The sequence below is a fragment of the Vanessa tameamea genome, chromosome 29 (genome assembly GCF_037043105.1).
Source record: "Vanessa tameamea isolate UH-Manoa-2023 chromosome 29, ilVanTame1 primary haplotype, whole genome shotgun sequence".
Taxonomy (NCBI): Eukaryota; Metazoa; Arthropoda; class Insecta; order Lepidoptera; family Nymphalidae; genus Vanessa; species Vanessa tameamea.
Genome location: NC_087337.1, coordinates 2,219,197 through 2,242,461, shown reverse-complemented (window position 1 = coordinate 2,242,461; position 23,265 = coordinate 2,219,197). Strand labels below are relative to the sequence as shown.

The following is a 23,265-nucleotide window of genomic DNA, read 5'->3' as shown; positions in this document are numbered from 1 at the left end:
AAGGTACAACAGACATGACCTTGGACCGCACCAGTTACACTTTGGATAAACGTAGACAAATACATGTATTTGTTGTAGTGGGTTAATTTTTTATTACTAGTGTCTACAATAAATGACCGATCATATCAATAACTTTAATTAGTTTATATTTCATACACAACATTACCTAAAGAGCAGCCTCTTGTGTTCGACTTTTTTTAATTAATAAAATCACAACCGAGAGCCGAGATAGCCCCGTGGTTAGAACGCGTGCATCTTAACCGATGATTTCGTGTTCAAACCCAGGCAAGCACCACTGAATTTTTATGTGCTTAATTTGTGTTTATAATTCATTTCGTGCTCGGCGGTTAAGGAAAACATCGTGAGAAAACTTACATGTGTCTAATTTCAACGAAATTCTGCCACAAGTGTATTCCACCAAACCGCATTTGAGCAGCGTGGTAGAATGTGCTCAAATCTTCTCCTCAAAGAGATAGGAGATCTTAGCACAGCAATGCCAAAGAGGCTACTTTTCGAAACGCTGGTAGTGTTTAGATATTGGATACAGAACGATATTTCTCAGGATTTCTTATTATAAATATTTTATAATATTAGTACCACCAGTTGATACCCAGTAAAAATATCAAAAGCTAATCCATTTCCCGCCATAACTGGTATCCGTTAATAGTGTTCTTGATTCCAGATTAAAAATATAAAATACTATAATATAATATTATACATAGTAGATTTGATCATCCACGGCCACCGTCCATGTATTAATTGCTTAAAAATAATTGCATAAAAATTAAAAAAAAATGGACTCTGAAGTATAAAACCAAATATTACCTTAAACTGCTAAAACAGTGATGGCTTTCCATAAATTATACTGTTAAAAAATTTGAAGTCAGGCTGTATGGTTATATACTATTGCCCTTTTATATAAACACAAAAATTATACCTCGAAACGTCATAACAAATATAGTTGTCAAATACTTGAGTAAGACGTCTAAAACTTTGTTTGTTGATTTTTCTACTTCGTTATTTACTATTAAAAGTAAAATATTTCGTTAAATAATGTCCAAGACAGCACATGTAGTGGATGGCGAAGCTTCGGAATCCGATTCCGAAATCGAAATTGGTAAATCACCCGTAAGTATGAAACTATTAAAAAATTCTTGTTCGTAAATGTCGACAAATCGTACTGACATTGATTTCGTAAATTAAACTTAAAAAATAATTTACTTATTTTAAAGAAATAATTAATATTAGTAATATATCTTTATTGAAATAGAGTTTTGTTTACTTTCAAAGTTACCCTGTCGCCTTAAACTAGGAAGTTCATATAAATATTAGTAGCCATTATATTAGGGCCAGTACAATGTTTTAACTATATAATATTAACTTTGCTACAACTCAGGTAAATAAAAAACGATGAAATAGCAGCGTTTTTGTACTCAAAATTACATGTTTAATAGGTGTGTGATGCACAGTCCGAGTATGTATTTTTGTATGTTGAGTTGTATAAAAACTAAATGAATGTACCATAGATAGACTCCATCGAAATCTGTTGAATAATTTTTTTCTAGCAGTAACTGGGACTCGACATTGGTTTGCTAAAAATTTTCAGGACATAACTCCATCAACGCGAGCCTGCGTCATATCAGGAGAAGCGCCTGAGTCTGATGATGGTATTTATAAATTGAATCAACGCTTTATTACTATAATAAAATTAAAAAATAATGAAATGTCAATAAGAGTATAATGATACTTTTATTTTTATTTAAATTAGTCGGTGGCTAATTCCCACCTTATGATAATGGTTACCTATATACATTATCACTAATAAATATCCTTACATTGCCAATGTTCTGCCAAAAATAGTGGGTAGTATTATTATATATTGTATATATCATTAGTAGAAGGGAGGAAAAGCTAAACTGCCATATGGTATTTTTGGGAAATGTCTTAAATCTTATTTATGATATAGGAAGGCGGACGGCTAATTGGCCACCTGATGATAATTGTTTAACACCACCTATTGGCACTGGCTCTGTTAGAAATATTGACCATTCCTTACATGTGCCAGTGTGCCATCAACCTTGGGAACTAAGACTTATGTCCCCTGTGCCTGCAGTTATTCTGCCCCCACTCATCTACTACTTTACAATAATTTAACATTCCTAAATATACACATTTATTTCAAATAATTACTCTCAAATATTGTCAAATTATAACTAGATTACTAACACTTAATTTTTTTTTTTTATATTTCTAGAAACGAAAGTACAATCTCCGGTTCTCAATGATATAGATGCTCCGCTCAACACATCTCTCTTTCGGTCCTCACCAAACAAATTGATATACAACTCCTTGTTGCATCAAAAGTTATGTGAGTATGTTTATCACGGCTAAGTATTGGGTTGGATCATCTAAGTATAGGAGTTATATCTGGTCTATCCAAATTAAAATCATATTTGCATCACCTTGGGACCTGTAGTTATACTAGCTTACTCAACTTTCTAACGGGGTCAGCTATGCAAAAATTTTCTATTGGGTGATAGGTATTGCATACTCCTTTTGGCTCAGAAAAATTACGTATTTAAAACGATAAAAGATCAAAAATTAAATTTATAAAATAAAAGGTAACTCAAAAAGGCACGGACACAAAATTATATTAAATAAGAAATGATGTAGAAAAAGTACAATAAATGAACAAAGTAAGCCAGTTGTAAGTTTGCCAAAGTTACATTGGATACGGTGCTGGGTCCGTTAGTACTTAAATTATACTATGCATGTATTATTGGACGACCGACTTTAATATGTATATTCTTATGTTCTAAATATATGTATGTATCTTAATTGTTTTCCAGGGGAATGCAACGTATCACTCCGGGCAACAATTGAAGGACTCGCAAAACATACAACGGACATCTGTGTTGAAAAGCTGACCAGTTCTGATAAAACTTTGCTAAATGTACAGGTAATGTTAACAATTCCACCTGCGTGTGTTTCCGCCTGCGTGTTCTAGCAAGGTTTCATATTGATCATTTGATAGGGGTTCAAGGTTTTAGGTTAAGGGATCCATGAAGTAACTCATGTGGTATTGCAGACTAATAATCTATCTCTTTGCCCAATTTCATTCAGATCAGTTCAGCAGTTCTGGTATTATATTATAAAGTATCTTACTCGTCTATTATTCAGGAATGTATGCGAGCAACAAACGCTAACTTAACTCTGGCGAGAGCGAGGTTGAAGCAACTTCACACCGAACTGGAAAAGGCGAATTGCTCAACAGCCTTGCCGACTGTCAAGATTAAATAACTCACAATAAATTTGTATTTTTTTTTCTTCTTTTTAATATGTATATTCTTGTTAAATAATTTCTATAAATAAATTATCGTTGCAAATTTTGTGTTTTATTTTTAACTAGCGACTCGCCCGGCTTCTAAATCCCTAGTTAGTCCCTGCGTTTTAAATCTGTAATATCTCTAAAAATATTCATTTAAATGACATGCTGTAAGGGCCGTATTAATCTATATTAAATTCACAATGCATTTAAGATACTTAATTGCATAAGAATAAAGCTGTATTGCTTAAAATCACTTCCAAAATAAGCTATATTTCTCGAAAAAAAGTAAGTTGCGTGAACTTATTGTACGTGCCTGAGAACTGCTTGACTTCCTCGTTGGTCTAATAGCAGATCCTGACGTTTTGTGTCAAACCCCAGATACCCCAAAAGTTATTGCGTATTTACATTGAAAAATTGTCAGTAACAGTCTGGACCTGGAGTCTGGAAGTTGGCTGTGTGGACACTCCCGAACTTCGGAACGCGCTTAAAGCCGTTGGTCCTGCCGCTGCGCCTGAACTTTCCGGTGGAGAGGGGGAATAGAGAGGGCATCTGTGTTTGCACAGACACTCGTGCACTATATAATATGCGCAGTTGGTTGATCTACCTTCAGATTGGCTGTCGTAACCGAAAACAGTCAAGACGACATTATTGTTATATTATTTCTAATTTCATATATATACCTATTATAAATAATTTATTACAACAAAATAATAATAATTATTATGATAAATACAATTTCTCCTTTTTTCACCACTGCTACATCACTCGCTTACAAACTTAAACAATATATTAATAGGAAAGGCCATTTTTGTCCCAGCGATTATGGGACGATGGCTGTACATAAAAAATTTTGAAGAGGATATTACCAACATATCATATTCCGATCACGTGAAGTTTACAGTCAAGTAAACGACATTGTGATCGAAATGACGCAATATAATCTTGAATGATAGAAATACAACACTATTTCACTCATCTATTTATATGAATTAATAAATTAATAATATTAATTTTACTTCAAAAATCCCTAACTGGTTCGTCGACGTTCGAAACGCCATTTTTTCGCTAACCCATAATAAAATTAAAAATGATCCAAGCTTATTTGGCTTTTGTGATCTTGTAATAATATGTAATGGTCTTGTATTCTAAATAAACATATATCGATAAAAAATTGTATATTATGCCGAATATAACAGAGCTATCAGTAAACATCACGGAATGTGTAAATCTAGGGTTTGTTTGACTTCGATTGTATAGTATGTTGTTGAGTTTGAATAATTCAAAGAAGATAAATTGTTGTTGTTGTTGTTTACCGATACAAAAAAATACGCAAAAATGTGCGCGATAACGTTATAAAAAATACGTGTGCGTCTCGGGAAGTCCGATTGAAGTGATAACTTAAATTGTCCGAAATACGGCTAGCGCTGTGGGTTAGTCTGTGAGAGGAGCCTGCCCACCGCTGCCGAATGCGTAAAAGAATAGGAAGCCAGACAGACTGGCGCCGTAACGCGTTACGTAACGAAGCGATTTACCCTCCTATAAGAAGTTATTACTTCAAAATGCATTAATCATTTTAACATTCAAAATATCGGAAACAATACATTTTATTTGAAATAAAAGAGGAGATAGGATAAATATATGTGACTTTATTTCTTAATTCTCTGTTCAAATACTATATCCTTCCGTGGGATAGCCCCAAACTTCCATTACGTCATCGACCCACTTCCGGAACATGGAGACGCGCGCGTACACCGCGGGCACGTCGCGTTCCCCGCAGCCGATACCCCACGCCACCAGACCTGCCAACTTGTAGCGATTGTTGCCGACAGGACACGCGAGGGGGGCGCCACCGTCACCCTGCAAGGAGCACGATACTTTTATCAGTACGAAAGTGCCATCCTATACTTGTCAACATAATTAATATAACTGCCCGTTAATTTGAGTTTGCTGCAATTAACGTTTAATTTTTTAAAATTTTAAATCGCCTGCTCACATTTGAGCCACCTGGTAGTAAGCGGTGACCTTTTATACCCATAGACACTGTAAGAAATCATATTTATTCATAGCGTAAGCCGATTTTTGTCCCAGTGATTATGGGACGATAGCTGCACATAAAGAATCGGTTATGGTCTCATTTTGAAGAGCTCCAGCCATAGATGTGCAAATTAAAGAGAATTCTTGATTGCATTTAAATAAATTGTTACGATTTAACAAAGAATTTGTTTTAGACAGCGGAAAAACGAAAAGAGGGCGGTACTTTATAAGAGAAAAAAAGGAAAACCTAAACATTCTAACTGAACTAATGTAAACTATTTTATATTAAAAATTTCATTTAAAAGACGTTTCATCATTTTGGCGCCAAATGTAGGAGAATGACTTGCAGTTTATAATGAAATTAAATCAAAACAAAACCTGTCATAGGTTTCGAAATTCCTAAAAAATCTTTTGAATAAACGCGAAGTTTCGCGTGAGACCCACTAGTATTCAATAATTCTTGGATTGTCAAAGCGCGACTAATCTTGGGAATCAAGAATATATGTCCTTGGTGCCTGTAATTACACGAGTCCACTTACCCTTCAAATCGGTACACAACTCTAAGTATTGCTGTTTGGCAGTAGAATATGAGATCAGTGTATGTACCATCCCAGGCTGCCTTACACAAAGCCCTACCACCAAGTACCACCTATCACGTAATTATATTACTTATTTAAACTTACTTGACAGGTGTCTTTGCCCTCCTCCCCTCCAGCGCACACAAAGCTTTCGTGTAACTTAAATCGTGACCCTAGACGCGTCCGCTTCAGGAGAGCGCTGCAGCGCTGGAACGGAACCATGTCAATTTCCACTTTCTTGAGGATAACAGCGTAACGACCCTTCTTACCTAAAATATATATATTAAAAGTAACTGCCTCGTTGATCTCATGGCTAACTGACTGCGGATACCAGTTTAAGCAGAGTTATGGGCAATAAGAGTAATTGGATTTTTCCTGTAGGAAAATATTCTCAATAGCTCAATCGTCATAACTCTGAGTCTGGAAGTTAAAAGCATGTTCATTCTTGTGCCTCGGAAAGCACATTAAGCCGTTGGTTCTTGCGGAATTGCCATCTCATCGGATTATGAGTGTTACTGAATATGGAGTGCAACTGTGTGTGTTTGAGCACACCTTTCTGCACTATAATATGTCCATTTTAGTTGGCTCATTGGCTGACAGATTACCAATATTCAAAGAATTACCAAATGAATCTCTTCCCCATCCGTTCGCAACACAACGTTTGTAGCTGTCGAAGTCTTCATTGGGATCCGGGAGGCACAATGTATTGATGTGTTCCGTCAGTGCGAACGGTTGTTCCAAACGTAGAAGACTGACGTCGTTCCGAAGGCTCTTGGGGTGGAATTCTGTAAGATGAATTTATTAATTACAATCCCTATTTTTTACTATAAAGAACAGATTGCTATTGTCTAGTGGACGGAACCGGTTAGAATTAGATTGTATGCCATGTCAAATGAAGCTGTAACATGTACGACAATCCATCTTGCAGCATCCTGGTGGAATGTCCTCGATAAGAGAAGATAAGGCCGAGATGATAAAACCCAGCGCTGGGATGTTTACGTTTGTTACTCTAATCCCATTGAATTTTCAAGATAATGTTATGTATTTGGTGAATCTTTAGCTGAAATAGTTTTATAGCGTCAATGGCGCAATGGTTTACAGGCCTAGCGACGTTTTTACGTCGACTTTTTAGACGCAGGATCGTTTCTGACCGCTTGGGCTATTGTCGCCCCCACTCCTAACACAAGTGATAAGCTTAAAAGGAGGGGTAAACAGGAATACTAGTAATTCCTTAAATAATATAGGGATTGCTTTACGATAATTACGTTTTTTTATGAGTTTTTAATAACCGTATACAAAATACATTATGACATCAGTGCAGTCAGGTGATAAATGACTTACAGTGAAACACGGACCTCTTCTTCCGCTGAAGGGCAAGCGTTTATAAGCACACAACATAATAACGCGGCATTGGATACGTGTGATTTTTCATTATAGACAGACGATAGTTTCTTTTAACGTCGAGCTTAATATTAATAGAATTTCAATGATTGTTGTATTGATTAAAAAAACTGTATTTAAATTCTTAAAATAATGCACATATTTCAAAACTGCTGTTAAAGATCTGACCTTCATGGATAACGATGTCTTGTGCAATACGTTCTTGAGACTTGAGTCTCTCCTTATTGGTCTGAGTGTCCCATTCTCCAGCTCGGGCGATCAACGTTCCAGGGGCGAATCTGAACAAACAGGCATTTATAATAAAAGATAATAAGAAAAATAAAGAAAAGTTTATTTAGGATACGGCACAATTATAAAAAAGTATTAAAAAAATCGTGACAAGAAAAAATTAAAATAAACAAATTATACACTACAAAAAACAGGAAAATTAAAAAAAAAATAAGTTTTTATAAGCAATGAATCGTGTCTTAAATAAATGTATCATTCAGCTTCCAAGTTGATACCATTTGTGACAAATCTCTTTGCAGATAAAAAAGTACATTCTTAGTATTTATTTTAGTGGTTTGTCCAGCAATTAAATTCCCAGATACTTTCTTGGACTATCCAGTGGTTACCACCTTAACATTGCCAAGCACCGCTAACCTTCGGAGCTAAGATGTTTGGAAGGACGACTCCACCCTACAAACCACATGCACAACAAAACTATTGCTGTCTGGTGAAAACCTAATGTACCTACTGAGACTGACTTGCACGAAGCCCTGCCCCCAATTAAATTGTAAACTCCCTTCGAGATATTTTTAATACAATGAATGTACTTACAGTTGCTTCACAGTATGTTTACAATAATAACATTTATATTGAAAATAATAAAGATCTTTTAGAAAGACACGCTAAACAGGGCCGGAACGTAAGTTTAGGGGCCCCTGGGCTAACACTACTTAGGGGCCCACCTAAGACATATCTGAACGTAGACTTAATTGAATGGGTTTGATTAATTACAGGACTCGCAGGGCTGCAAACCATACGATCTGTCTAATTTAATAAAGTTATGGATTCTTTCGCATTATCGCCTATTTTTGACTTTGACTTGACTTAGCTGGGGCCCCCTCGACTCCACGGGGCCCTGGGTTGAAGCCCAAAAAGCCATATGGTAGATCCGGCCCTGACGCTAACGATCATTGTAATTGAAAATGGGTAAACGGCTACGTTTACTTACGATATTATCGAGATAAAGAATTAATTTGTTAATAGAATTTGGACACTGGTCTTTTCGGAACCCCATCTCGTCGCTTTATAAGCGTATGGGAGTTGTGAGTGTACTTGTTCTTGCGCAAACATTTGTGCACTATACAGTGAGATGGGCAGTCTTCTTGAAGAACGATCGTTGTAGACGAAATTGATTAGGAAGACGTCAATATTACGGTAATTAATTAGTTTATATAGTTAGATAGGATCTTAAGGTATTCTTACTTAAAAGCAACATGGGCTCCAGTCATCACAACCTGCGGGTGAATGAGTACTCCGACTCCAACATAACTCAAGTTCCTTGCGTCCAAAAGCGCCACCACCCAGGGGAATTCGCCGAAAAGTGCCTCATTGCCCTGTGGGATTAAATAAAAATAATATCTATTTAAAAGAAAAGGAACTTTTCTGTTTTTATTCTAAAACGAACATACAATAGTTTGATATTTTACGGAGTTGCTGACATCTTAGAGATCATAAAATGGTTCAGACCAAAGTATATAATAGCACTTACATTTCCACCAGTTAGAGCGAAGTCCAGCCCCTCTGGATTACGATATCCACAAGCCTTCTGCGTGGTCGGAACAGGGGTGTCAGGTACTGGATCGGGTTCGGATTCCGGTATCGGGTTCTTGCAGCATCGCTCCACACTCTCTTGGCAGTCATCCTTTTCTCCAAATCTGTTTGTATAAATTTACGATTTAAATATTATTTATTTATTTTATTTTTAATAATAATTTAAAAAATTAAATTTTGTAACTACTAGAATCGTCTTCTCAGCAAAAGATCTTATAACTGTAAGTATCGTAACGTGGAATTTTAAGGAAAACATGTATGTGTGCGTAACACCACGGTAGACCCAAGACAACATTGAAAACGAATGAACTTTTTCTACGTCGACTCGGCCGGGAATCGAACCCGGGATGTGGGATTGGCGTACCCACAAAAACCGGTGTCCACACTACTCGACCACGGAGGTCGTCAACTCTATCACTTAGTTTTGAAATTGGATTCTGGATGGACAGTGAGGTCAGTCGCTGTTTGTCAGAAGAATAAATTTTTTCGTTAGAAAAACATGGAATGTCAATTGTCAAGAAGCATATGACAGATCGTGTCACGGCCTATGAAATAGTGTAAAATCAATATACGATAATCCAGCCGTCGATTCGTTGTGTTATTTCGTGAATGTGTATGACGAAGACGGTGACCCCGAACCAAACGGTCTTGCCGGCTCCCCGTCATATATAATATGAACTAGCATGTTTCGAACATATTCTTTTTTAATTTAATTACTAACTTATGTTTATACATAACACTAAAGATCGGCTGTCAAACCAAAACAAATGAAGGAGGAGGAAAAGGTACTGAAGTTTTTTTATATATATTGTATCATGGGTTAGTCAACAGATATTAAGTATAGCAATAACCTGTGTCCTTCCTTGGTATTCGGTTTGATGGTTATACAGGCAGACAGGTTTCCTCACGAAGTTTTCCTTCGCCGAGCACGAGATAACACAAATTAAACACGTGAAAATTCAGTGGTGGGTAGTTGAGCCCGAAATCATCGGTCAGTGCACGATTACGACGTATTGGAACAGCAACATACCTAATATCTAACACGCCAAAGCCGTGAATGCTGGCGTTGCCGATGTGCACGGCGTTTAGATCTCCATCGCACAGGTAATAAGGCACACATTGACATTCTTCGCCCTCTTTGTTTGTGAAGACCGCACCGCTTTGAGTGGGACGAACTGTTATCTGTAATTCAAAAGTCAAGTAAATGCCCCACAGTTTGAATAACACCAGCTTTTTTTCCAAAGAGGTAGACGGACTTGTAAATTGGGCAACTAATGGTAAAATGTTACCACAATGTCTATTGACCTAGGTAGGGTTAGAAATATGAACCATACCTTAGAACGCCAATGCACCATTCCTTACATCAATGCGCCAACAACCTTGGAAACTAAGATGTTATATCCCTTGTGCCTGTCATGATACTGGCACATTCACCCTTCGAACCAGAACACAACAATACTATATACTGATGTTTGGCGGTAGATTATGTGGTACCTACCCAAACATTTTTGCATGAAGATTACCACCATATTGACCATAATGATTGGTCCATGAAGAACCAAGACCATTTATCATCAGATAACAAATTAACTCGACTTCCTTTCTAAAATTGACACAACACTTTACTGAATGGGGTTATTTAACTTTAGATCTACCTAACAACGGTTATATCCCGACATTTTTGTGTATTAAATCACGAGATACATTGCCATTTATTTTAGAATATATATTATTTTTTAGTGCAGATAGTAGGATTACATTACATTAGCAGCCTGTAAATATCCCACTGCTGGGCTAAAGGCCTCCTCTCCCTTTAAGGAGAAGGTTTGGAGCATAGTAGGATAATATGAATATAAAGAAATTCGGAAAAAACTTGTAACGTTACAGCCACACCTGAGCAAAAAACAGATATAAGATGACCCGTACGTGTGACAGTTGCGTAATGTTTCATGATGCTTGGGCTTTCTGCAAGACCGTGGTACACGAGGTACCACCCACTCATCAGATATTCTACCGCCAAGCAGCAGTACTCAGTACTGTTGTGTTCCGGTTTGAAGGGTGAGTGAGCCAGTGTAACTACAGGCACAAGGGACATAACATATTAGTTCCCGAGGTTGGTGGCGCATTGGTGATGTAAGGAATGGTTAATATTTCTTACAGCGCCATTGTCTATGGGCGGTAGTGACCACTTACCATCAAGTGAACTATTTGCTCGTCCGCCTACCGATATCATAGAAAAAAGTTGCTTTAGTATTCGATTTTATATTTAATGGCACTATGTGACCATGTATTGTAGAAACTGAAGGACTAATATACATTTATACAGCTTTTATTTGATTTAAAGGTCAAATTATGAATATATCATATTGACCTCCCCAGAAATATTGTAAGACTTCCTCCTATGGACACGTGGGCCAGGCTGATGAGTACCTTGACCTAAAAGAGGCTCTTACAAATATGGAAGCCTTGAATCGTGTGTTATTATTTTGAGTTTCGAACCAAACTATTTGTGTTGCAGTTTATCAAATTAATAATAATCTCTATTTGAAAAATATAAGCATTACAGTATTTACGCCAAGTCGCTTATTTCTACACTAATTACTTAACATTTTTTTTTAATATTCTTACTAATTTGACTAGAACATACTACTAAAGACGAATGAAATAAAGTGTAACTTCAGTAGTTCGGGATGGCGAAATAAAATTATGTTTTTACAACGATGCTCCAATCTCTCTATATAACTTTTCAATCCCTCACAATCCTCCAATTGTTTTCCTTATGACAGCTCAATCATTTTTGAAATAAGAAATAGTGTTACACGCCAGTATTAAATGTTATCCCATAAAATAATATTAACTAAAGTTGTACAAATTATTGATCAATTAATTACAATAATAATTGTATATATTTATAATATGTGATATTATTAATGATATAATTAATTATAATATCCTATGACGTAGCATCGTATGGAGGCTAGGGCTAGTCTCGTAACAAAAGTTTAGTAAAAATAAAAATAAAATGTATAAAAAAAAGTAAACAAAATAAGCTTAAATCTATTTAGGAACTACAAAATTAATCTTTAAAATTCTAGAACATTGTTATTGTTTGAATATATTATAAAAGGGATCACAAAATATGTCTACATCTCGACAACGATGTAGGAAGTTATTTAAATACGTAAACAAAAATTTCAAACACAGTTAAAATTAATCTAAAAATATTTTATGGCCTTACGTCTTCAAGTAGCGGCGGTAGATTTGATGGTCGAGTCGGAGATGGTGGTGTCCCGAAGATATCGTTCAGCAGCGCGGGATCCAACGTGGTTTGGGGGTACGCCATCGTCATCGCGAGGATTGACAGCAGCGGGACCCACATCTGTAAATAATGTAACTATGAATTAAATTTATGACGTGTATACATTAATGTAGATTATGTATCTATACGAGCCGAGATGGCCCAGTGGTTAGAACGCGTGCATCTTAACCGATGATTTCGGGTTCAAACCCAGGCAAGCACCACTGAATCTTCATGTGCTTAATTTGTGTTTATATTTCATCACGTGCTCGGCGGTGAAGGAAAACATCGTGAGGAAACCTGAATGTGTCTAATTTCAACGAAATTCTGCCACATGTGTATTCCACCAACCCGCATAGGAGCAGCGTGGTGGAATATGCTCCATACCTTCTCCTCGAAGGGAGAGGAAGCCTTAGCCCAGCAGTGGGATATTTACAGGTTGTTAATGTAAAAAACAAAAACTATACGAATGAATAAGTAAACGCTTTGTTTTGTTATGCCCTGTATGAACGCATGTAACATCCCAAAAGGGGTAGATACTTTATAAGTACACTTTAACACGATCTAGATAGCGTACATTTTAAATTTCAAGTCTCTTGCTTCAAAAACATAGGACTTTCATACAAACTTTCAACCCCCGTTTTACTCCCTTAGGGGTGAAGTTTCGTAAAATCCGTTTGTGATTAATCAGTGAGTGATATTTCGCTTTTATAGATATATTAATCATTCCTACATTTAAATCAAACTTAGGACATAACGCTTCTGCTCCAAGATTTTAAGACAACACAACATACTCTCTAGGAATAATAATGATCTTGATATTCATTGTAACGATTCAGTTCAGTTTCTCACTAAACTTTATAAGCTAAACAAAAAAATATTAAATTAATAAGGTTTTACTTCAATTTCAGTAATTAATTTTCTAGTTTTTATTTGATTTGTCCTCACAATGTTTTTTTTCACTACGGAACACTTCAAATAAAGCTAATGAAAAAAGTCAGCGCTGGTTCGTATTTGAATCCACGATTTTAGGTTCAAAATTCACGTGTTCTAACCACTGTGCCATCTCAACTTAATCACATCTCAGCATATAAAAATATATTATATATATTACTACTGTCATAAAGGCAAAACGAACTCTATCTCTTTAATCCCACTAACCATTAAACTCGTCATGATATTATTACGTTGAATGTATCTAAATACGCTTAAATAAATTTTATTTTAAAGCTTAATTAACTAGTAATAAAACTAATATAATAAACTGCTCGGCAGTCATTATTATAGTAATCACTAAAGGATCCAAAAGATGAGACCTTTGTCGAAAAAAATCATAAATAATTATGTTCGATTTTTAAAAACTTGGCGCCAATCCTACTTACAAATTGTCACTTAATCTTGTCAAAACGTAATGGTCAGTCATTTTCCTATTCTACTAAAACAACGACCAGTTGCAGTTCGGTCAATGTAGAATCGGAATATAATCGGGATCGTATCGTAACTAAGGTTATTTATTGCGAGGAATAGTCGAACTTGGATCGGAATTAAATCGTGATTCATTGTTAATAAATAATAATAAATAATTACGTAACGTGAAAAATTATTAGCGTGCGCCCCGGGTCTCCGAGCTAGTAACTAAAAATAACGGTTATTTCTACTGTTATTTAAAAAAAAAACGATTTCGAGTAGTTATAGTATCAAAATGGGAAAATTTTAATCTTTTTTATTTGACTCGAAATAAATATTATAATCGCAAGGATATTTAATTATTTTATTAATAAATGTTACTGGAACACATGACACTTTGTTGAAGTCGAATATTAGTTAATTAGTTTTATTAATCGCTTGTATATCCGCTCAGTTCAGCTTTGATAAAGGCCATCCTGCGTATATAAATTCCAAAAACCTCAAGTTGATTCACTCGACCTCGGTATTGTTAATAAAATAATAAAAATAATGAATACACTCAGTAACAAGCAACGGTAATACAACAATGTATTATTTAATAATCTGTGGGAAAAAGAATGCCTCGTAACAATGACGAATAAATAATTAAAAGACTGGACTATCCAGTTTCAACATGGTTATTGCAAAAACCGGAATCGTACGAAGGCCGAAGAACTAAATTCAACCATTTGGACTTCAGTTTATTGTCCTTGGACCATTAAAAAAAAATTACATAAAAAAAGTCAGATAACTTTTTTATTTACTCTCCTGTCAACATTAAATCCTAATTCACTCTATTCTCTATGCCTGAAGACAACTTTGACATTAATTTGACACGAGATCATGATTGACTTCTTATGTGGCCTAGACGAAGGTTTCTTATAACATATACTGTTCTCCTGCCCCAAACTCCTAAAGTTCCTCGTCCTATTAATGTTGAATGTTTGTGTTTAGTCCATTTTGTAAATATATTGAACTTAATAAGAATAAGCTGTAAATAGTTTTGTGATTGTTCTTTTCAATCTCAATAATCTATCAATCTCTATCGTGTCTTCTCCGTCGCACGTGACATTGGCGAAATAATCGGTGCCTTTTTGGCACAGATAAAAGCCAAAAAAAGAAATATTGTCTTTTTGATATTAATGATATTCCTTAGGGATTCGTGGAAATTAGTTTTTTAAATGTTGGCGAACTTATTAAAGTGGATATAAGCAGTAAACAATGTATTATAAATAAATATATATTAATCAAGAACTGCATGGAGCGCTTAATATAGCAGAACTATAAGCAAATTGCAAATAATATCTAAGGTACTTTTTCGATTGGAAATGGGTGTCGAGGACTATTAAACTGACAGATGTACTAAGAGCCGAGATGACCTAGTAGTTGGAACGCGTGCATCTTAACTGATCGATGATTGCGGGTTAAAACCCAGGCAAGCACCATTGAATTTACATGTGTGTGCTCGGGGAAGTAAACCATCGTGAGGAAACCTTCATGTGTCTAATTTCAACGAAATTCTGCCACATGTATCATGTATCCCTCATTGGAGCAGCGTGGTGGAATATGCTCCAAACCTTCTCCTCGAAGGGAGTGGACGCTTTAGCCCAGCAGTGGAAAATTTACAGGCTGTTAATGTTATGTACTAACATATCTATACCAATATTTTAAATGCGAAAGTAACTCTGTCTTTACATCTTCAAGCTTAAACCGCTTAGATTAGATGACATTTAGGTATTTTGTTTATTCAACCCTCGAGGGATGAAAATTGGTGTGACGATTTGTGGTCTACAGGTAGTTTTATTAATTACAAGCGGGTAAAGCCGCAAGTTCGGCTAGTATATAATAATTATGTAAAATTCGTGCGTTCTCAGTTACCTCGAATCGAATTCGTGTCGATTGGAAAATATCGAAACACGTTTTGGATTATAACTTTAATTTCATCAGAAATAACGCCGCTTGTCACGTCAGATATATCGTATTGATGCTAATTTGATATAGTTGTTCGATGTTTCTGTATTATAATATACTAGCGACTAGCCCCGGCTTCGCACGGGTGCAGATCAAATCAAATCAAAATATACTTTATTCAAGTAGGCTTTTACAAGCACTTTTGAAACGTCATTTAACAAACTGTTTAACGTAAAGCTACCACCGGTTCGGAATGTAGATTCTACCGAGAAGAACCGGCAAGAAACTCAGTAGTTACTCTTTTTCAACGTCTAAAAATACAGTCAATGCAGTGTTGATACTAAATAAATGTCTTTATATACATGTTTAAAGCTTCTTCTTGTAGTGTCTAAGAGACACTACAAACCGCTATGTCCGTGCGTTTTAAATCTGTAATATCTTCGAAAATATTGATCTATATTTTAACGTTATTGTTAAACTGAACTATTCCTTGAACCTTGGAGTAGTACTGCAAAAACCTTAAAAGTATAACACCTCGCAATCTTGTCTCCAGTGGTGACAGGAGTGCTGGTTCATTTTTCGCCCAGACCATCAGAATTGTGATTCAACGGGGAAATGCTGCTAACATTCTTGACGTCATTCCACGCGGTCGAGATCTGTACAGGAACTATTTTAAATTTATATTTATATGTATATAGTTTAAGGTATACGGTTAAGGTCTAAATGTTAATAATTTTATATATCAACAGTAACAGCCTGTTAATTTCCCAATGTGGGGTAAGGCCTTCCTTTGAGGAGTAGGTTTTTCGAGCATATTTCACCACGCTGCTCCAATGCGGGTTGGTGGATGATGAAACCTACATGTGGCAGAATTTCGTTGAAATTAGACTCATGTAGGTTTCCTCACGATATTTTCCTTCATCGCTGAGCACGAGATGAGTTATAAACACGAATTAAACACATGAAGATTCAGTGGTGCTCTCCTGGGTTTAAACCAGCAATCACTTAAGGTTCGCATCGGTTAAGATGCACCACTGGGCTATATCGGCTTTTTATATACATCGCAAATAAATTATTGCTTTAAAAAAAAAAACTATATAATTTGTCTTGAGAACAAACGGTATAATATTCGCAGAAACCCATGTAGGGAAGTACCTAATATAGTATTCATTGAGACATACATAACTATATTTAAAAAAATCAGCTATTTGCCAGCCTGCCTATCCAATTCAACAAAGAAAACCGGTCGTAATGACCGGACTTTTGACGTTAATCCATTAGCAGGTTTAAGTAACATAGTAATTATATTAATATAATTATATACATTTCTTAGAACATCTTAACAAACAGCTTCAAACACGTTTTCTGTTACCGCATTCAAAGATTCACCATTTTCCAAGAATCAAACTAATTTATTTTTACACAGATGTAAAGTACCCGAGACGAAAGGTGACATCAGTAAAATTGAATTGAATCTGTCTAGAATCTGTATGTTCTTAAGTAAATATTAAATCTAATTGAATGTGTTGATATTTAGGTGGAAATAAATAATCGATTACTTTGAAAAATGCAACGTACGTATACCTGTTGGCACAAAAGTTTACAAGAAAAGAGAAAAAAATATAAAAAATAAGGTTGCATTCTTATATGCCAACAAAATGAAATGAGCAAGAAACACCCAGTAATTAGAACACGTCAAGATTCACGTGAAACTGAAGATTATCCGTGACCTCTGAATTTGTGTTGATAATTCATCTCGTGATCAGCGTTGTAAAATCATGGACAACGTGCGTCATGATCGCCGTACAAAATTTTACCATCAGGTTAACGTATTTCTTGACAGTTCTAACTAAAGTTCACAAGTATACATTAACATACAGAATATATTAAATTTAGTTCAAGGAAATATTGCAGTAACACGAAAAATATACAATATAAATGTATAATTCATGAATTTATTTATTGTTATTACGATGTTATCAATTTTGTTGTTTATGACTGGGAATTCTGCAATGATAAACCACAGGAGTAAACATAGATACACGAGTTTGACGTTTAAATAACGCGAATTTGTATTCGATATTAATTTGCTGAGGAGGAGGAGGCCTTAGCCTTAGAAGTGGGACTTTTAAGGCTGTTTCTTTATTTTTTATGAATTCGCGAATAAACATAAATAATATACGATAGTATTGAGAACCTGTTTCTTTTTTTCAGTTGGTTAAAAATAATAATAAAGACTTATAATAAACAGCTGGGATAAGCCTCTTCTCCTCTTAAAGAGGCTTTGCTTCAAGGTTCAAGGACCATCGCGGTTATATAATACTCTAACATAATCTATTAGGTACTCTATCTTATAAATAATAATCTTTATCTCTTTACTTAATACAGTTTGTTAAATGACGATTCAAAAGTGCTTGTAAAAGCCTACTTGAATAAAGTATATTTTGATTTACACATGATAGACACATGCGGGTTTCCTCACGATGTTTTCCTTCACCGGCGAGCACGAGATGAATTATAAACACAAATTAAGCACATGAAAATTCGGTGGTGCTTGCCTGGGTTTGAACCCGAAATCATCGGTTAAGATGCACGCGTTCTAACCACTGGGCCATCTCGGATCTTCGGTATATAGTGTCGTAATACATAATAGACTCAAAATAATTATACATAAATGTCTTATTTATTGCATCAAACATTCATATGCACATCATAACATTGCTTTTAATACACGCCGTATTTATTAGTTGACGTCAAATAAAACAATTATATTTATCTGTCTACGAGACTACAATATAATTGTATGAAATGAACTTCACACAGCATGTAGCGTTTGAATACATTTATTATTGATGGGAAACATCCGTAATAAAGGTGATATCAGACGGTTAATTCGAGTGAACGTTATTTTGAGTGAATGATTAATTTTTCTTTCATTCCATGTTCACACGGCCTAGCTGGAATGACGTAAAAAGAACATTCATCCGTAGTTTCTTCAACCACTTTTAGTAGATTGCTTTATTTTGGTTAATTCTGTAATATAGCGAGTCCGTATAGTCTTTATTTTGTGTTTAACGTCTTCTTCAGTAACCTCTAAGTTTAAAACACTAATTAGAGATTTAATAGAGTTGTTATTGTTCTGTCTTTGTATTGATCAAGTTTGTGGTTCAGAAGGCATCGGTAATTTTTAAAATTCTCCAAAAACAGCAACGTATTTTGATCGTTCCACTTGAACACCATTTTGCCGCGACGTTTGACATACCGACCGTCTGCTACAGCGTTCGAGACAAAATGGGCAAATCCGAGTGAACGTTTGTTTACTCTGTATTCAGACTGTTCATTTTTCGTTCATTCGGAGTGGGAATGAAAGATGCCGAATGAATTAATTCGGCACTTTTGTTTCACTTTGTGTTTAGACGTCAATTTGAGTGAAAGATGCAAAATGAAACACGAAAATGAACAAAAAATGAACCGTCTGATTCCACTTTAAATGCATCCTCTCAAAAACGACGCGACTCGTATGACGCGACGGCAAGCCGATTTATTAAACCCTCATGCCTCTGTTAAAATTATACTTAATTTGTTAACGAAACTTAATGTATTAATTTAATTTATTGCACTGTTATTTATTGGCGTTATTTAATTATTTTAATAAACATAAATTTCGATGTTTCGTATTTGCCGGGCGCTCCATTTTTAAATAAATTAATTCTATTAAACTCTTTGCTCAATGTCACAGCACAGATTATAGCAATTGAATCAATAAAATCAATAAATTGTAACTGGCACTTTGTTAACCTATAAGTTTTTAGCCGTTTTAAATTCGTTTTTTTTATTTATCTCGTTCTAAATTAAGTAACTGTCGTCTCTTTAAATGACTTAAGTATATTTTTATACTTCTTACAAAAGAATCATATATACTCTATTCCAACCATAAGCGAAAATCCAAATAAACAACATTTGACGGCAAATTGACGCGATATCATTGGTCGAGAGCTCGATTAATCTATGATATTCACTCTGGATTTGCGAAAAAATTGCGTTTTGAAAAGACGAAACTGTTATCGGAATTTTGGAAGAAAAATTAAAGTGGAAATAAGTGGTTAAGTGTGATAGTGTTGTATTATAAATAAATATATATTAATCCTGACCTGAGAAGAACCGGCGAAAGAAACTCAGCGGGATTTTTTATTTTTTCCATTTTGCATGTACAATAATAATTATATTTTAGTTATTTGAAACAACCTGGAGGCTATCATTTCATTCCCAAGGTGTGCAGTCAACTAAAAAGTCATTAGTGTTGTAATATCCTTTAGCACACAAACGCTCTTTAACGATTCTTTTGAATTTTATAATTGAATAATTTTGAACGTTTTCTGGGATCCTGTTGTGAAAACGTCATCTTTAACAATTAACAAACGTCATATATCAGACAATTCACACGAAACTTTAAGTAATTATACACCTAGATCTTCCTTATGTACAATTGATGTAAACTGTATGAAAAATCGTTCGGTAGATTTTATGTTTATCGGATTCAGACGGACAGATGATCTGTCAGATAATGGCTTTATTTTATCGTATGTCGTTTAATAGTTTAAGCATTATACGTAGATCAATTGCGCATGTAATTTGATCTAAGCTCATCGGCGATCCAGTTGTTGATTGGATCATAATAATCTCCTAATACGATAAAATAGTATCATAACTCTCGTTGACAAACAATTTTATCAAATGTTTGGTCATAACTTTTCAAATACCCACGAAATAATTTTGCAAATTTAACACTTGAAATATCGGCCCTGACACGGAAGTTACATTCGATCGCTTTTAAATATATACTGATAAAATAAATTGTCTTTACTTTAAAATTTCTATATTTTTTAATACATTGTTAATATAGTTTTTTTTTTTTTAAACGAAGGAAGTAAGTTGTTCCTTGTGTCATTGACATAACAATATTTATAATAATGTAATATTTAAAATTAAAATAGTAAAATAATAATAATAATAAATTTTTCCAATAATTAAATATATATTTGTTTTTAAATATAGAACTAAAAAAAAATAAAGTTTATTTTTTAGATATTTAAACATTTGATCATCGTGTCCTTTTTCGTTTTTTAATTAACATCAATACTGTGGAATCCGGTTCTATATTATAAAAAAAATTACACATAGTGAACATCTTTGTTTGTATAACTTTTTACACTTACGACTGTAGATCATTACTAATACATTAAACAGATTTTTTACCGAATACAATTTAATATTATTGACCTCCATGGAGACTTCGTAACTAAAAACAAGTTATTTAAATATCAAATGTCATTAAACAAAACCACTGACCTTGGGATATCCTTACGATGTTTCGTTTTAAAAATTACACATATATTTTTACGGATGAACACTTTTTAATCACAAACACAACACAAGGAGTTCAATTCGTTAAAAAAAAAAAAAGTTTATTTGAATATAAATAATCTGTGGTCAAAGACAACACGACCGATCGTATCCGTGCTTATTTGCAACTGAATTAAATATCAATATTAATACCTCAGTAACTTCGAATCACAGAATATCTTGTCTCGTGTTCAACGCACGTCAACGCGAACTCTTGTTAGAACGTCCGCGTCTTGTATTTATATAAACGAAATGTAGTCATAGATAATACAATAAATAATTATTACTTATGACAAGGTAATAGTACTTTAAGCAGGATCTTGAGGTATATTGAACTTAGCGGCTGATTTAAAACTTATGAAGAAATATTTTATATGCTTCTATCGTCAAGATAAACTTTGAGGAAAATATCAGAAATTAAATTCTTTAGGTGGTCAGTTTTTAGACGAGTTCGCTCGTTTTTTTGAGCGTTTAAAAGCCGAGATGGTCCAGTGGTTAGAATATATATATCTTAAAGATTGTGGGTTCAAACCCAGGTGAGCATTGGAGTTCTACCTATGTGTTTATTTTGTGTTTGTGATGATTCATCTTATGCTCTGCGGTAAAGGTAAACTGACACATGTGTCCACCAAGCCGCTTCAAAGCAACGTGGTAGAGTAAGCCCCAAACAATACCCACAAAAAGGAGAGGAGCCCTTAGCCCAGTAGTGGGGCATTTACAGGATGTTTCTTTAAACTATTACAGCAAAGAAATGTCTCCGTAGCTGTTTTGTATTAAAAATCACCAAGGTATCGATACTAATCGGAATATTAACCGATATACATTCTTACAGTACTAATAATATTAAAATATTAAAAGCTTTTGATCATATGCCACAGATGATGTAAAGCGGGATCATAAATTATAATAGCGACGAGACCCGGCTTTCAACGTGTGAAATTTATTAATAACGAACATGATATATAAATATTATCTGTACCCTATATTGAACCGAGATCGCTCAGTGGTTAGAACGCGTGCATCTTAACCGATGATTACGGTTTCAAACCAGACAAGCAGCACTGAATTTTCCTGTGATTAATTTGTGTTTATAATTCATCTCGTGCTCGGTGAAGGAAAACATCGTGAGGAAACCTGTATGTTTCTTATTTCAATGAACACGCATTGGAGCAGCGAGGTGGGAGGAAGGACCTTACTTCTCAAAGGGAGACGAGGCCTTAGCCCGGCAGTGGGAAATTTACAGGCTGTTTCTGTTGTTGTTAAACTCTATAGCATTGAAGAATAATGCAACTGTCTACCATTAAGAAGAATTGGTTTATTATTTCCGGAGATTACCTCCTACATATAAACAAAAAAAAAATTAACCTCTTTTTTAATATTGATACAGATTTTGACTAATTATTTATTTATTATCTACTTGATATTGACTTAAAATACCAGCTAAGTGTTGAGTCACTAGTCTTAAAAACGATTCCAATCTTATTTTATTAGTGGACTTAAGATTAAGACTGAACGTCAGTTTGATACTGCTTAACTAATTAGTCAAAGCAGACCCTTAGACATGTCTCGAGACCTTTTACCGACTACCGAAACATCATTGTTAATAAATGTTTGAAGCCAAAATATATTTCTCTTTTATGCGTTGCGGTAGACAAAATATAATAGTAAAATCAAACATTACCTAGTCACTAGTGGGTTTAATTTATTTCTGCACCACGCATGGCGTAAATCGAATTAAATTCTACAATCACCACGTTTTTTAGAACTTTATTCGGCAATCCCGAGAACTAGAAAAGATTTACAGCTCGCGATCAAGGGTCATTCAAAATCAAAATCAAAATCAAAATATACTTTATTCATGTAGGCTTTTACAAGCACTTATGAATCGTCATTTTACAAACTATATTAAATGAAGCTTCCGCCGGTTCAGAGTTTAGATTCTACCGAGAAGACCGGTACTTGCAAGTGTTTTGTCTTGAAATGACAGTTTTTGCCTCTCACACCATGGCCGCTCATGTTTTAGATCACGTGATATACAGACGAAAAAT

The 23,265-nt window shown here is 34.8% G+C and overlaps 2 protein-coding genes across 3 annotated transcripts; one reads left to right on the top strand and one right to left on the bottom strand.

Annotated features, from left to right (window-relative positions):
• Window positions 1–969: 969 nt before the first annotated feature.
• Window positions 970–3,386, top strand: LOC113395285 (uncharacterized). The gene is made up of 5 exons (XM_026632857.2): window positions 970–1,128; window positions 1,607–1,667; window positions 2,255–2,368; window positions 2,850–2,959; window positions 3,181–3,386. Exons 1-5 carry the CDS (start codon window positions 1,054–1,056, stop codon window positions 3,298–3,300), a joined length of 480 nt encoding a protein of 159 aa, XP_026488642.1. The 5' UTR covers window positions 970–1,053; the 3' UTR covers window positions 3,301–3,386.
• A 1,573-nt stretch (window positions 3,387–4,959) lies between these two features.
• On the bottom strand, window positions 4,960–21,446 carry LOC113395277 (phenoloxidase-activating factor 2-like). Of its 2 annotated transcripts, none has more exons than XM_064219825.1 (9): window positions 21,371–21,446; window positions 12,398–12,538; window positions 10,190–10,341; window positions 9,098–9,263; window positions 8,812–8,942; window positions 7,510–7,619; window positions 6,564–6,725; window positions 6,046–6,209; window positions 4,960–5,185 (listed from the first exon to the last, which is right to left on the bottom strand). In XM_064219825.1, exons 2-9 carry the CDS (start codon window positions 12,536–12,538, stop codon window positions 4,994–4,996), a joined length of 1,218 nt encoding a protein of 405 aa, XP_064075895.1. In that variant the 5' UTR covers window positions 21,371–21,446; the 3' UTR covers window positions 4,960–4,993. The 2 variants fall into 2 exon arrangements, with proteins under 2 accessions (XP_064075895.1, XP_026488635.1); XM_026632850.2 differs by having other exon boundaries at window positions 21,164–21,375.
• Window positions 21,447–23,265: the final 1,819 nt, after the last annotated feature.